The following is a 17,079-nucleotide window of genomic DNA, read 5'->3' as shown; positions in this document are numbered from 1 at the left end:
AGCTCCTACCTTGAAAGCAGTCCAGTGAGTGATGATTGTGATTTAGTGGTAAATAGCGGTTTGTCTTGCTTTTAGGTAAAGATACAGCTGAGGTTTACACATATCAGTCTTTAAAGACCAGCAGCCTCATTTTTACCCATCCATGTCAGTGACCCTCCTACTGTCACTTTATATTTCTCTGTTGAGACATGGGCTAACTTGCTTCACAAATTCTGTCCCTTATAGTCTTTACTCAGGGCCTTCGTAGAGAGAAACCTAATGTAGGGTCCTAAACTGTCCGTCCCTATCTTTTCCATCTGTGGACAAAGCACTGTTGTCTGCTTTAAATTCTGTAGAGCATGGGCCAGAGCTCAGGATCCTTTCTGAAGGGGTATGTGATGTGAACCCTTTATGTTTGCTGTGTTGAAAAGAAAGCAGTGCATACTGAAGAACTCCTGTCTCCAAACTTCTCCATGCTGCTGAGTGGGAAGCTGTGAGGAAGTAACTTGCAACCCTTGCTCACGCCACTGCTTCCCAGATGCGAAGTGTGCCAGTCATGAAGGTAGCAGTGACAAACTTCCTTGTTAGGTTCTGTCTCTGAGTAAGTGATCTCACCCACTCTCTCCTCATCTGCAAGTCATCTTTCTGATTCCTGAGCCAAATTTCTAAGGGCTTAAGTGGCTTTCTTATTTTTCTCCCTCACAGCAGTGCAGCTGTTGTCGTGAGCATGTGGAAGATTTTATTCTCTAATTGAAATGCACACCGATTTGGCTTTGTAGACCTATTAGCTGAAAGTAAAATGGACATTAGGCGAACAGAAAACTGTGATAGTGCCAAGTGAATTGCATCTCTTCATGTTAGTGTCTCTGCATACAGGGGAAAACAACATGGAGGCTTCCTTTGGAAGTAGCCTGTGGGCTGCAGGCATGCCTTGCAGAGTGGTCATACAAGTCACTGGGGCAAGATGTTTTTTCCCAGTATCTAGGACAATGTGAGTGGTTCAAGTAAAGATGGAGATGGGAACTATCATAGGGAATTATTTTTTGTTTCCTCTTCCTCTCCATTCTTTCCTTTCCTCTTTTTCTCTCTTACTGTCTTTTCCTTTCTCCCTCCCCTCTCTCTTTCAGAGGAATGAACTTGTCAAATGTTTTCTACCCTTTTTTTACTTACTGGATAACTGTATGTGACACTTAAATCCTCTCTAAAATTTTTTAGTAGTATTTTTAAATTTAGTCTTTGAAAATCTGATACATTTATACAATGTATTTATATCTATACACTACTACCTGCCACCAACTCCTCCCAGTGCTGCCCAACCCATCTTTCTCCCAACTTCATGTCATTTGTTCTTAAATAACCCCAGTCATCTAGAACTGAACTTAAGACTTTCTCCCTGCCTTCTAGCGTTCATAGCCCTGGGAGTTACTCTATAGGCTACTGGAATAGAACAGGTATCAACAATCTTAACCAGCTGTGAACCTTTGAACCTGTCAGGCAAGATGTGCCCACTAGTATAATAGTGACACAATGGTTAGGGAAGTAGCCACTCATTCTCTGACTGTATTTGACAAGAATGAATTCATGCCTGTTGCTGTAAACCTGTTTAAAAAATCTGTGGGTCAGGAAGTCAGGCCCCTGGGGTGAACTTACTACTGTGGTTTGGCTAGTATGACTAAATTGTCTGGTGCCAAGTTGCCTTTAAAATTTTATTTGAAGGGGTTACAGGTTAATGTTATTTCTAGCCTTAAACAGAGAAGCTTCTCTGAAATGAATGATAGTGTATGCCAAAACTCAGGGTGGCTCAAGGTTTTGAGAATAAGTGTCAGTTGAGTACTGGTCCTAAACTGGACATTTATACCAATACTTCCAAAGCTTAGGGGCAGTTGCAGAAGACAAAGTAGAAAGACTGTAAGAGATGAAAGAACGGAGAAGGGCTGTAAAGTTCTTACTTCTAGGCATGGCACAGTCCAAGCATTCATAACCTTATAGCAACTATGTTTGCCTGTAGTGGTCCTATATAAGACTGGGTTTATCAACAGTTAATAATGGATTAGGAAGGACTCACAAGGTGTGTACCCACTGAACTAGTATATGTTCCCAAGCCCATGGTCACACAGATGACTCTAGTTAACCTCTGAGCCTCAAAAACAAAACAAAACAAAACAAAACAAAAAACAAAGATGTAATTATGGGGGAGGGACTTGGGATGAGAGAGGGATTTAATAGGAGAGGGAGGGAGATTAGAGGCCAAAAGGTACAGTGATCAGAAGGGATTTCATACATGTATAAAATTGTCAAAGAATACTCTCAATAAAAATAATAGAGAGAATATGGAAACCAACACTGAAAAGAAAAAATGATACTATGTTCTGTGAAATAATTGAACAAAAAAACCAATTGCATTGTCTCTGTTCTAAGTTCTTCTTTAAAATCATCCCCTTTAAGTATATGAGCCAGGATTTTTTTAAAAAAAAAGATGTTTAAGAACTTCAGCTAGTAACATTTTCAGAAGTGAGTGATCCTAAAACAAACTTATAACTATCCTTTGGTAATTCCTGCATCTTGCCCAAAAGGAAGAAAGTCAGAACTTAAAAAAAAAAAAAAACCCAATTAAAAAATGGGGTACAGAACTAAGCAGAGAATTCTCATAAGATGTAGCACAAATGTACGAGAAACAGTTAAAGAAATGTTCCACATACTTAGCCACTAGGGAAGTGCAAATTAAAACTACTGTAAGATTTTATCTTACTCCAGTCAGAATGGCCAAGGTCAATAAAATAAATGACTTCACATTCTGGCAAGGTTGTAGGGAAAGAGAAACAATTATTCACTGCTGGTGGGATTGCAAACTTGTATAGCAATGTGGAAATCGGTATGGCGGTTCCTTAGGAAGATGAAAATAGATCTATCTCAAGACCCAGCTTTACCACTCTTGGGTATATACCCAAAGGACTCTACATCCTACTACAGAGACACTTGCTTATCTATATTCATGGCTGACCTATTCATAAGAGCTAGAAATTGAAAAGATCATAGAGGTCCATCAACTGATGAATGAATATTGAAAATGTGGTACACTTACAGAAAAATACTATTCAGGTGCTAAGGAAATGAAATTTGCAGCTAAATGGATTGGGCTAGAAAAATAGTCTTGAGTGAGCCAACCTAGAGTCCAAAAGACAAATATTGTGTATTTTCTCTCATATGTGGGTGTAACCTTTTAGCTTTCAAAATATGTGCTACAATCTGAATAATCACAGAGTTCAGGTACCTGGTAAGAGACCAGGGAGAAGGAGAGGTTCTTCCAAGGAGGGGGAAGTAGTGTAGTGTTATGGAGAGATAGAGGGAAACTAGAATAGAAGGTTAAATAGGGAGGGAGATTGAAGGGTAAAAGAGGGAATATGGAGAATGACAACACTAAAAGAACATTAAAAAAAAATATGGAAAACTACTACCATAGAAATTCTTAAAATATGTACATATATAGAAGAAATCTAAATGAGTCACCAAATAATAGTAGTGGCAATGTCTCAAATAGACCTCTTATATCACCAAATAAATCCCCCAGTGCTAGGAATGTGTTTCATCTTGTGAAGTCACTGAACAAAGGGGTATCATGAAACCTCCCCAAATGTCATAGGCTGTTGCCAGTGCTGTTTCTTTCTGTTTATAACCTTATTGGGAGACCCTATTGCAAAGACAGCACTTATTTATGTCATAGAATACCTGGAAAAGTAGAGCTAGTACCCAACTAGAAGCTACACCCCTATTAACTAGCTTTTTTTTTATTTTATTATTTTATTTTATTTTATATAACAAAGTCCAATTAAATGAGAAAAAAAAAAACATTTATACACAATATTTGGGAATTTGGGCGTTGTTCTTTCCAAACTACTTCCTGCTGGTAAGGGGCGCTGTCATGGGGAATTCGAAGAAGATTCAGATATCCTGGCTGTAGTCTGTAGGGCTGTTTTGTCCAGCTGTTTTGAATGTAGGATCAGCTTGTACTCTGTTTCAGGCGGTCTGGCGTGATCAAACCACATTAGTCTGGAAGGAATCCACATCTTTTCATTTTCTGTGGAAACAAAAATAGAAATCCTTTTCCCCAGTAACTTGTCCTTCAACTTAAATTTTGGAGTCAAAGCATTTTTTTTTTTTTTAATTTATTATTTTACATGTCGATCCCAGTTCCCTCTCCCTCCCTCCCTCCCTCCCTCCCTCCCTCCCTCCCTCCCTCCCTCCCTCTGTCCCTCCCTCCCTCTTTCCCTCCCTTTTACCCTCTCTGCCCTCTCACATGCACTCTAACCACCCTCCCTTTCCACCCCCCCCACCCCAATTCCATATGTACGGGAATGCCATCCAGTTGGGGTCATGTAGATCTGACAGGTCATGTGAAGTCGGGACTAGGGCTTCTCTCCTGTCTCTAGATTAAGGCAATTATCCCTCCATGGGGGATATGTTCGAAAAGTCCTTTTGTGCAACAGGGATACATCCTGGCTCCACTGTCTGAGGTCTCTTAGACTGCTCAGTCCTTCTGGCTGAGACCCATATTCAGGAGGATCTGAGTCAGTCCCATGCTGGCTTCCCAGCTATCAGTCTAGTGGCCGTTAGCTCCTCCTTGTTCAGGTAAGCTGTCTGTATGTTTAACTAGCTTTCTTGGTACTAGCAGATACTCTGAAAACTTCCAGCTATAAATCCTGCCTATAGCTACAAATACTGTTATCTGTGTACAGTATATGCTGGTATAATAGTGGTTTGTGTTATGGGAGTAACCAACCACTCTTTTTTGTTGTTGTGGTTTTGTTTTTAAAGATTGGATTTAAAGCCTACTCCATGAGATATACCTTTGACAATGCTAAAAGTGCCAAGAACCTCAAACAAGACAGCACAATGAAGAAATGTGGTGTAACTAGTTCTTTCAGCCATTAATGAAGAACAGAAAATCTTAAAAAAAAAAAAAAAAAAAAAAAAAAGTGCCAAGAATCTCAGACTAGATTGGTCATGGGCTTAGGGAAATACCTACTACTATTGCTCTGCTAAAGGAACACAGTAATAAAGTGCTACTGCTATACCTACAGATCAGTGCTTCACTGAGCCCACATCAGAGAAGTTTCTTGCAGAAGATGGGAATTAACACAGACACTCACACCTGGACAATGAACAGAGAGTAACAGGCTTTGGAACACTCAGTCCTAAAGGGGATGTCTTCATCAAACCCCTCCCTTCAAGGCTCTGGAATCTATGTGGAAGAGGAGGCAGAAAGATATTAAGAACCAGAGGTGGTGGATGACTCCAAGGAAGCAGTGCTTTCTAGACACAACAGTACTGATGTACCTTTAAACTCACAGACTGTGGCAGGATGCAGAAACCTGCACAGATTCAAGACAGGGTGTTACAAGCAATTTTTCCTCACCAGCCTGCTCCCATAGCCTGGTCAGCCCCAAATAACACACCAGGATGCTGTATTAGATAGATAGAAAGCTGTTGGCCTGTTACTAGTGTTTCTTGTTGGCTAGCTCTGTCTTAAATATCAACCCATTTCTATCAGTGTAAGTGTTTCCACCTGCACAGATTCAAGGTAAACAGGGCCCCAGCACTGAAAAGGGGTAGTGGACATGGGTTCCCATACCACCCAAGAAGCTATCTGCAACCAGTACCCACTGTCAAAAGGAAAACCAGTGTTCTCTAGTGCAGTCTCAGTTGGCAAACACAAACCAATTCCAATTCCATGGTTTTTGTGCAGGCTTGTTTTTTGTTTGCTTGTTTCATTTTGGTTTTGGTTTTGTTTTGCTTTGGCTTTTTTTTTCTTTTTTCTTTTTCTTTTTTTTTTTTTTGTCTTACTAATTTTTTATTTGTTTTTTGTTTTGTTTTTTTTTTGAAAGAGAGAGCATGAAGTTGGGTGGGTAGAGAGGTAGGAAACTGAAAAGGTTCTGGGAGGATTTGGGGAGGGGAAATAAAGAATAAAAAAGAAAATCAAATCAATACAATGGAAGAGTGGAAGAGTCATTCATTTGCACATTTTATTGACAACTAACTTCCTACTCACTGGCTTTTTTTCTTTTTTGTACCTGCTGCCACATCCAGACAATGAGTTGTTCAGACCTCAGAGAGAGAGAGACCTTCATTGTTTCCTCTGCTCTGAAGGGCTGTCAGTAGTTGAGGGAGGGATAATGAGAGAAGTGTATTCTGGATTACAACTCCCATGAGTAGACCGGATTAGAAAGATTTGGCTTATTCTCCTTCCAGCAAATTGTGGAGCTACCCTAATTTGCAACTTGATGTCAAGCTCTTCCTTGAGGGACACACAGATACACTACTACCACGGAGCCAGTGAAAGAATTTCTCGTAGGGCCACCCATGAGGATTTTATTGAAAAGCAGAAACTTGTCTCCAAATATTCAGATACTTAGATTCATTAGCCATTTTCAAGACTCCCATGATCAACAGGAAATATTGTAACAACTCAGGACTAAGGTCAAATGAAATCTGAATATTTTCTCCTGATTTAATATAGAAGATGAATTATAAATAGGTTAAATAGAGGTAAGAGAGTGAAAATATTCAAGAGTAGTCCTAAGGTGGTGGTTCCCAATCTTCCTAATTCTGTGACCCCCTTAATACAATTCCTCATCTTGTGGTGACCCCAACCATAATATTATTTCATTGCTACTTCATAACTGTGATTTTGCCGCTGTTATGAATTATAATATAAATATCTGACATGCAGGGTATCTGATCTACATACAACCCCCAAGGAGTCATGACCCACAGGTTGAGAACTACTGCCTTCATGGATAGAGATGACAAGCAAAAACAACACGAGAGAGGAATTGTGTATATGCACACATGCTCCTGCATGCATTTGCAATGTGTGTGTTTTAAGTGACTGTCTTATAGGCATATTTAATTCCAAACAACTGAGCCCACAAAACATTTCCAAGAAATGGTGGGAGACTTTGATAGTTGCATGGAAAAAAAAATACTCAAGCTGAATGTGACTAATTAAAATAGAACATACTGAATTCTGAAGTAAAACTTAACCTCTATCTTGGTTTGAACTTGCAGGTCCTTGCTAAACACAAAGGTTTGCAATGGGATAAAGTCCTGCGGCTAGAAGAAGTGCAAACCAAACTAGGGATAAGTCTGGAAGAAATGCTGTTGGTTACAGAGGATGCCCTTCATGCTGAACCCTACAGCAGGGATGAGATCTGCAGGTGCCTGGGAATTAGCCTGGAGGAACTCCGCACCCAGATCCTGAGTCCAAATACTCAAGATGGTGAGTCTGCTGGAGAGAGAATGACATGGCCCATTTGCCAAACACAGGTGGAAGTTTTCAAACTTCCCCGTGGATATTATGGATTTAAAATTGTGTTTTAAGGAATTTGGAGAATGTGTGCACTTTGGCTAATTGGGTTGTCTAGGTCTTTGGCTTCCTGCCTAATCACTTATCGACAAACATTTCTAGTGTATAGCGGGTGTTCTGTATCTCAGGAGGCTTTCAGTTCTCTAATTCCTTCTTTTGTGTTTATTTTTTCCTATTCACTTCTAGTTATATTATTAATATAAAAATTAGATTACAGCATTACTTGTAACTGCTCTAATATTACTCTGGAACATCAAGAAGGTCTTCACTGCTTCTGCTGAAGTTTGCAGCCTGCAAAATGCAAAAATGTCAGGTTATTACTATTTTTGGCTGGTTGCCTTTGAACAATGCTGTTTTTATCTAATGGTATCAGGAACAGATGAGGATGGGGTACATTTTAGAGGGTGTCATGAAGTCTTGGGGTGGCTGTTCCTCTCAGAAGGAAAGAGTTTCTCTTTGTGGGCAGCTGGGGACCTAGACATCTAATTGAGATTTAATTTCCTGTGAGGGGAAGTTAGGGAGGCAAGAACTTGGTGCAGAGATCAACCTCAGAACCCCATTGCACTGTGCCATTCAGTTCAGTTATACAACTGGCTACTGATCACCTGCTATGGAATTCTGAGTCTGGATCTATCTATCCATCATCAGTCTTTGTGGTACTAGTGATTGAATCCAGGGCTTCATGCATGCTGAGTAAGTGCTGTATCACTAAGCTACATCCCCAACCTCTTGTCAAAGTTTTGAGACAGGATTTCATTAAGTTGCCCAGACAGGCCTTGAACTCACCATGTAATTCAAGCTGTTTTACATAGTATTTGGGATTCTCTAACTCCAGTCTCCAGGTCTCGGATTATAGGCCTGTCCCACAAGACCTGGCTACAACTGATGGCAAGTTTGGGACAAGGTAAGGGATGCTTTGAGAGCAGGGGCTGAAACATTCTTGTATCTATTTCCGTTGAAGCTCAGATGTAGTCTCTAGAAGTGGGTGAGCACACTTGACTGATGGCCAAAGTAAGCCTACCACCCATTTTTGTAAGAAGTTTTTGCTAGACCATAGTGATCTATTTGCTATGGTTCTTTGGTTCTATGAGAGCTGAGTGTGACAGACTGAGTAGCCCACAAAACCTGAGACACCTCCTATTTGGCCCTTTGCAGGAAAAACTTGCTGAATCTTGCTCCACAAAAGCAGTTGACTCATGTTTTCTCCATTTTGCTATTTAAAGAGGCACAATGGGAGGTCCTTCCTTAGAGGAACAACTGTGCAGTGTATACGAAGAGAGCTCAGTGCCGGGGAGATGAGTGTGGCCATTGAGGTCCACTTGGGAGACCAGAAAGGAGAAACTGGCTTTCCTAAGGATGAAGCAGCTACCGAGGGTTAAAGAACAGATGCATCCCAGGCAGACAGGATGACATGTACAGGCATGAAGGGGGCTCCATGCCAGAGCAGTACAGATAGCAGAGTGGTATTGGAACTATGCCTGCAGTGGACAGTGTTGTGCTGGGAGGCAGAGGCTGTGGAGAGACCCATCTCACCAAAACCTTCATGAGCATGCTATGCATGTGTGTGCTTCCTAGGTGTATGTTCTCTCATATGTGGAGTCTAGATTTATAAATACATGTGACACCAAACCAGAAGTGAGGGTATTTAAGGGGAGGAAAGGGACCAGCAGGGTGGTGGATAGGAGAGGGTAATGAAGGGTTGGTATGAGCAAAGCACAATGATACACGTGTAGGAAAATGTTGTAATGTAACTCATTATTGTGCACACTAATTAAAAGTAAAATTCAAGTTTGTTAAATGAAGAAATTGAATAGAACATTGGAAGGGAGGGCATCCAGGGAGTCTGACTTTCTCTTTTGACCTAAAACATTGTTTAATTTAATTCGGCAGACAGACTGGGAAAAGTAGAGTGAAGTACTTACCTCCCAGTGACTCGGTGTCTCAAAGAGATAAGTACCACCCAATAGTCTGGTGAGCGCTTGCTAGAATCAGGGTGTTTATCAAGAGCCCTGGGAGCCTGTAGATGACTTGAATTTGAGCTGGTTCCTGTAGGAAAGCTGTCGATTTACCAGCCTGAGAGGGTGCTAGGCCACTGTAGACAGTTTAGAAGCTGATTAAAGACAAGGAGGCTCCAGAGGCTGAGTACTGGAGAGTGTGTGCCAGGAGGCACAGTGTGCAGTGTATGGCAGCAGAAATGCCAGCATGGATGCCCATTCAGAAACTCTGCATTGAATACACTGCATTGAAAAGATAAAGCATTCATGAGGGCTGGACCCTCAAGACAGCAAAGGAGAACCCAGTTAGCACTGCTGGAGGGAGGAAAGGAGGAACAGAGGGAGAGAGAAAGAACAGCAGAAATAGCAGGGAGGCAACGTTAAGGCAAGGGCAGCTTGGGAAGTTAAGGAGGATGTCCTATGAGAAGTGATTTGGGGAGACAAGGTGACGAATTCATTTCTTTCCATCACTTTTTTTTCCTAGTGCCTGAATAAAGATTCAGAACAGATGTATGTCTAAATGAAATAGTGCGCTTTGGGAGTCGCTGGTGAAACGGTGAGGGAATCGTAGGTGCTGAGGAGATTCTGTCACCTTGCAGAATCTTATTCTTGGCTCAGTCTTTTCATGATGAGCTTCCCTCAAGGTTCAGTGGCCTTGGGGGCTCCCCACTACCCAGCTGCCTCAATATGCTTCATCTCATATTGCAACCTTTGTCTCTTCTATCCCATCCACCTCTTGAACCTAAGTGCAGCCATGAGGACAGTGTTGCCCGGAAAAGCCCATAACTTTACTTCTCAGAAGTTAGGTCTTGCCTCAGGCTTATACTCCTAAACAACACTATTTTTTTCTTATGGGTATTCCTCTTTTTCTGAAAAGAAATTTTAACCTTTATGACATTTCACCTGACCTCAACTATTTCTCTGTATTCATTTTCTCCTTCTGCATCTACCTACTCTTCCTCTTCTTCTTTTACTGTTGTTTGGAACAAGTTAATTTCCCAAAACTCCTTGTAAAATACAAAGGAAAAATTAATAATTAATATTATTTAAATATCTAAAGTATTTCCCTTTAAGAAAAATATTTTTATAAAAATGATGCATATTTAATTTTATCTATAGCCAAATTAGCTCTTCCATTCCTTTCTATAATTTTTACTAGTACATTATTAGTGTTTTGTTTATACCCATTAAGCCTCTATTGGATCAGTTAATCTATTTTGATAATCTATTATCCCCAAGGAATTTCTCCGTTATTTACTGAATAACATTTAAAAAAATAGGAACACAAGTTAGCACATAGATGCTGGATTCATCCAGATTAATGTTATTTGATTAAATTTGGCTAGTTTTTCAGGTGAGTTTTGAGGTCCTGAAATTTTTTTTTTTTTTTATAATCTATTTGGTGTATCCTTCTGAGTTCTTGTTTTGTTTGATCTCACACTATAATTAAGCCTTCCTCTTAACCATTTGGAAGATGGGACTCTTGTTGAGGTCACTGTACTCAGATTATATGATTGGATGCAAGGGTGATAGCTGCCCCTAGCAGAGGACTCTTAAAGAATGCCTTGCTCTTTCCCAGAGGTGCCTACACATTAACAGGCTTGTTGTTTTGCCTTATTATTATTGTTGAGTTTTGACTTGAACTAATTTCCCCAGCAAACTGGCTTGGAGCATCTGCTAACCCAGCCTCCCATAGGCCTATGCACAATTGTCGTTTTCTTTTTCCAGATTCCTAGTAATTAGATTTAGAAATATGCAGGGCCATTAAAATTAAGCACACTCTCTGAAGGAAAATCCTCAACTCCTTTAGGTGCTTGAAATGGCTTCAGACTAACACTAGGAAGCAAGTAGGACCAATTAAGAACTGCTTGTAGGCACTGAATACTCTAGTGACTGTTTAGGTGTGTGCTTTCATGGTCTGGGGTCCTGGAAGCTCAGAGGGTGGGTTTCCTGAGACACGATGAAAGAGGAAGAGATGCAAAAAGCTGGGAGCAATGTGCATGGTGCCAAGCACAGGGCAGTGGCAATAACACACATCAGGAGACAGAAGTTCATGGAGGAGATGGGCCCTGAGGTAAGGATGGGCTGCTTAGCTTGGAGGGCAGTTTACTAAAAGAATAACTAACTGGGAGTCTTTGTTTTGGGATGTCCAGACTATGTTCTGGGTTGGGAGGTACTGGCTGAGTAGCTGCACTGTGCTTTACTGGACATTTGTTTCATCGCTTGCATGATCAGCTTTGCTGGTGATCATATTCTTCAAAGTATTGCCCTGCTGCTGTCTTGTTTGGCTTCTGACCCTAAGCAATAATACTGACTTTTCATCGTGTGCAGGGCCCTGACATGAGGCTCTTTAGGAAGACATCTAGAGTTGATGAGCATCTGCAGCAGTTAAACACCCACCAACACCACAGGACACCTGGGTACTTACTTTATGGTTCATATTCTTCACCCATACCATCTGTATGATTTTCACTTTGAGGCAAATGATAATCCTCACTTCACAGACGAGGAAACCAAGTTGAAAGAGATGTGACCTGTTGCAGTGTGCACTCAACCCTAGTCTCTGAGTTCATCCCATACTTTTTCAGTATGATGTCAGGGTCTGGAAATGGCTCAGGGACATAGCAGTCACTTTTTTTTAATCATTCACAGTTTTCTGCACTTGCCTTAGTGTATGGCTCTTTAGTCCTGGCAACCTGTGACTTGCTTCTGGACTTAGGGAGTTCACACAGCATCTTTCAGCAGCCTATCATTCCAGTAGTCTGGGCACAGTCCAGGAAAACATCTTTGAGTGTAGGGGTTCACTTCCTATGGCTTTATCCATGTCACAAGGTACTTAGCTTCTGCATAGGAAAATTTCCCAGTAAAACCTTTTAACTAGCAACTCAGCACCATGCCAATTGTATCCATATGAGTATTGTGAAAGGGTCTGGTGACATTTAATAGGTTATCCCTGAATGGCAACAATAAAACAACCATCCCCTGTGTCTGTCTGGACACTGGCAGTTCTAACCACATTTAGGGTTAGGCCATTGCTCCATATTCAGCATGTAGTTTTTAAAGAAATGTCTTTAAGGAAGATTGTTGTTATTATCTTCAGGGTGGATTAAAGAAGGAAACAACACAAGTGTTCATCTTTATTCTGTCATTCACCAGTGCTGGAACAAGCAGAGAAGACCAGGAACTAGGTGCATAAGAAACCAGTATAATAAGGCACAGAAATAACATTCTGTATAATTAACAACAAATAACAAGCTTTGTATTTTATAAGGGAATGGAGAATGAGGAGGAAGATGTTGGGACACAGGAAATCAGAAAGAGTCTGATAAAGGAAGGAGCTGTGTAGGTGTCCATAGAGCTTTCCTATGGAAAGCATGTAAGACAAACCAGACATATTTACGCATACTCATTCCCACCTAGGTCTTGGTGTACTGAGCGTGCTGTCCTGCCCATCCTTTCAGAATTTTTCCAGCTACATTATAAGCACCTCAGTGATAGGGTATTTCATCAGATGTTTCTGAAAGTGAACCATTTTTATCCTTCAAGCACCTTGCTGTAATTTGGAAAGGTCAGGTAGAGAATAGTCTTTGGATAGAAGCTCTCACAGCCCACCCAGTCTGTGTCTTTCAGATTTGCCATCAGACAAGGGCCTCACGGGGCATGTGGGTAGCATCCATCGTAGGTGCCCAGCACCCAGCGCAGCGCAGCATTCGTGCTGCTGCAGATGTCACTGTACCTTCTAAAAGCTAGAGACTGAGAATTGGTTCTTATTCCCCCATTCGACAGATTATCAACCGAGGGACAGTTAAGCACTATTGCAGTAAATAAGGATCAGGATAAACAAATAGGCCGAATAGATGTTTATTCAGGGAGAAATAACTTACAACCTAGACAGATGAACACCAGGAAATTCAACCCGATCCTCTCCTGTCCGAGTCACGCCAGAAAGAGAGAGTGCCTTCCTGGCCCCCTCCGACCTCCTTCCTCAGGTCACCTCCGCCCATCGCTCCACCCCCCAATGGGCGTGGTCAGTGCTACAGAAGGACTATCTCACTACAATTCCCCTTTTAGTCTAAAGAAAAGATTTAGGCTTAATACAAAACTATATACAAAACAGTGAATAACAAGTGTGCTCTAAGAAAAGGAAAATCGAGAACAAAATGACCTACATATCTAGTCCTAGGGTGAGGGCATAATGGAGTTTACAATAGAGTTGTCCTACAGGTCACCTCCGCCCATCGCTCCACCCCCAAATGGGCGTGGTCAGTGCTACAGAAGGACTATCTCACTACAAAGCACTGTGCTGAGTACTGTGCACCTGTGGGCGTCGCTGCCAGAGCAATCCTCATTTTAGCTCTGGATTTTGTAGGAAGACAACAACAGTAATAGTACCCTGAAGGAAGTATGCTACTTATTTCTCAGATAAGCACTGGTTTTTTTCTTTGCCTCTCTCTCTCTTTTGTATTCTCTTTCATTTACCTGTAATTTCTTTCTGCTAATTAGCTGAACAAAGCTAACGCAGTAATCTCTCTTCTCTCCACCACCCCCCCCCAAATTGAAGGACGGGCTGGCTATAGGCAAATGTGACATTGTTTTTCAGTCCCTCTTTTAGCTCTGTGTTGTGCACATCTCCTTGACTCCCCCTGGCACTTTGGAAATACTCTCTCACTTTTCCAAGAACCAAACTGCAGCAAAATTCTGGAAAGTTAGTAGAGAGGCACTATTTTTCCAAGAAAAAGACAAAAAACATTTAAATGTGGTCCATCCAAGGGAGAGATTCAAATGAGCAGGAGCATGGTGGCATTTGCTGAGACCTTGTTAAATTTGAGAAATCCTATTAGGATCCAAGGGAAGAAATCTCAGTCTTTTGCTCAGTGACTGGAGCAAAAGTTTGAAGGCCAGAGGAGGAAGACATATTCTGAAGCGGACAGTGCTGTCTCCTGCAGCACTCTGTACATGTGGGTGCCTTTCCCTGCATGGACAAAGTGGGACTATGCTTTGAACTCTATAAACTATTCACAAATGCCACATGGAGTGTAGTTTTCAACAGACTATGTGGCTTTTCTTGAAGAGCATGTATACTTTATTGGTGGTTTTGCTTTTTAAAAGCAGGTAGTTAAATATTTTTTCTCTTTAACTGTAAAATGCTAATTTAATTTAGTCTTTGCAGCATGGGAATGGGGTACTAATGTGACTGAAAACAGCAGTCTACTTTGTGTGGCTTTGACCATTTCATAAATTTCACATTTATAAAAAATAGTATTACTAGGAAAATAAATTTGCAACCACAGCCCAACTTCAATGGGGATTATATAGTGTTTTTCCATTATATGCAGAGTCAATGCCTCAGAATAGGGAATTATGACTTTGTTGCATGAGAAACACGGGGCCTGGAGAGGACCCTGAAGCAGTTTGCAGCATCTACCTTTGAACTTCTGCTCTTGGTAACAAGCAACTGGTTAGCCCATGAGAGCCTTCCATTTTGCAGAGAACTCAGCCAGTGGTGTGCAGCTTCATGGCCTCTCATCCACACAGGGGAAAGTATTTTGGGGTCTGGGAGTCTCAGAACGATTAATTGTACACTCATAAGATAAAGATTACTTCTCTTTGACCAGCATATTAATTTTTTTTGTTTTAATTATCCTGAGATTAAGGTTTCATGTAGGCTAAGGATGATTTCCACAATATTACCTTTTAGCTTATCCAGTGGAAAACAACAGTCTGCATTCTCTTGTGTCTCTTGTGCTATATGCAGTTTTCTAATAGGAGACATGAAAAACCCATCACACTGAGAAGAACCAGTTTTCCCTTGCATGGCCTCAGACCCATGCCCAGGACTACAATCCTGGAAATGCTATTCACGAGTAGAGGAACAATGGTAGACTACTCACCCAATGTGCAAGAGGCCATGGGTTCAAACCCCAGTACTGTACGATAATGAGAGAAAAGATGTACACATCAGAGTGTCATGTGAGAGAAGCTGCCATGGCATTCCCTGCTGCCAGAGGCAGACAGTAGGTGTTTCTTAGCACCTGAGGCCTTGCCCACCTCTGTGGGATCTCTGCTGTCACTGTGGATGCAAGGGAGGGTCTTGCCTGATTGTCAGATTCCACTCTATAGGCTCAGTTGAAATGTGCAGGTAAGCAAAGGTTCCTCTCCTTGCTGGGCTGGAGTCATGCTGGGCATCTTTGACTCTCTAGCACAGGTCAGCTGACAAAGTTTGCAGAGCGGTATCCAGACAGCCTCCTATGGAATGCTGAACAATTGTTTCTCACTGTCTGCCCTGTATTGTGACCACTGACTGCAGTGTTATATCCAGACAGCATCCTTTGGAATGACGTTAGCACTGCTTCTCATGGTCTACCCTGCATTGTAATCACTGACTTTTGCTTTTCTTATAGTCTAGCAGAGAGCAGGTTATATAGATAATCCTAAATATTTTGTGAGCTCACCAATACCTTTGCACTGCCCAGGCACTTTGAGGCAATGTTAACCCTTCTGGACACAATAAGGTGGGGGAGGGTCAGGGTTTGATGCCTAGCTTCTGGTTCTTTCGAGGCTAATTCTAAGGCGGCACATCTATGTAATTCTATAATCCACCAAGGGACAAGACTCCAGCTGCCTCACTGATTGCCTGCTACCTGCTACTAACATCTCCTTTATTGATGGTTCTCTTTTTCTCTCTCACTGCCCTTACCCTGGCTCAGAGAGCTGTCTGTGACCTAGACTTGGCTCTCAGGTTCACCTAGACCAGGGTGCCCTCATGAGATCATGCCTTCCATCAGCTGTGAAGAGTGCCTTAGCTGCTGTTGCTGTTATTTTTCTCATTTCATGATTTTTTTTTTTCCTCCAGTAGACCCACTTCTTGGGAGTAAAGAGCCTTTCCCTTTGTTTTTGGTGGCTCTTTATTTTTAGAGCTGGCATAGTGGATCTGTAACAGTGTTCAGGACATAAGACATGAGCACTTTCTTCACGTATTTGAAGGGCTCCATTGTGTCCCTGTGTGTCTGGAGGAGGCAGCTCATAAATCAATACAGAGCTAACAATGTGCATTTAGTTGTGAGAGTTATAGTAGCCCGTTCTGTCATGAAGAACCACTCAAGGGGGCTTGCCTGCTCCCCCGCCCCCCATCATGCATTTCAGACACACAGAGTTTTATGAACACAAGCCCTTGTAAAGGATGGGAAGACAGTTACCAGACTCCTCACATTTTTTTATTTTTGAAGCGATAGGACATGTCCATGGTCCCATTGCTCCCAACCATCTGATGAGCATATAGACTGCCTCCTAGTGAGTGGTGGGATGATGTTGCCTCATCTCTAGCCAGTGGCTAGTGTGTAGGAAGCAAGTCCAGAAAAGACAGACAACTTAATTTTTCTAAAAGAGGGAAGAGTTTTGTTATGAGCAGGTCCCCCCCACAGCCTGGTTCCGTAGCAGCGCCAGTCCCAAATAACATATAGAGACGCTGTATTTTAGATATAAAGCTGTTGGCCTGTTACTAGCATTACTTATTGGCTATCTCTGTCTTAAATATTAACCCATTTCTATTAATCTCAGTATTTCCATGTAGTCTTACCAGAGAAAGGGTCTAGACCTTCTTCTCAAGTCCTTATATCTTGAATCTCCTTACTACATTTCCCAGAATCCTTCTTGTCTCCTAGTCCAGCTTATCTTGCCTTTATATTTGGCAACAGTGCTTTATTAATTGACCAATAAGAGAATCACATTTACAGAATGACATCT

At 41.6% G+C, this 17,079-nt stretch overlaps 1 protein-coding gene across 4 annotated transcripts in view; it reads left to right on the top strand.

Annotated features, from left to right (window-relative positions):
• Positions 1-17,079, top strand: part of Galk2 (galactokinase 2) — a 123,886-nt gene that overhangs the window by 92,991 nt on the left and 13,816 nt on the right. For all 4 annotated transcript variants that reach the window (XM_051183494.1, XM_051183493.1, XM_051183496.1 and 1 more), the window contains one exon: positions 7,045-7,255. In XM_051183494.1, coding sequence (XP_051039451.1) covers positions 7,045-7,255 — 211 coding nt within the window. The remainder of the gene's footprint in view (positions 1-7,044; positions 7,256-17,079) is intronic.

The sequence above is a fragment of the Phodopus roborovskii genome, unplaced genomic scaffold (genome assembly GCF_943737965.1).
Source record: "Phodopus roborovskii unplaced genomic scaffold, PHOROB, whole genome shotgun sequence".
In the NCBI taxonomy this organism is placed as follows: domain Eukaryota; kingdom Metazoa; phylum Chordata; class Mammalia; order Rodentia; family Cricetidae; genus Phodopus; species Phodopus roborovskii.
Note: the sequence above shows the minus strand (reverse complement) of the source record. Positions and strands in the feature narration are given on the sequence as shown.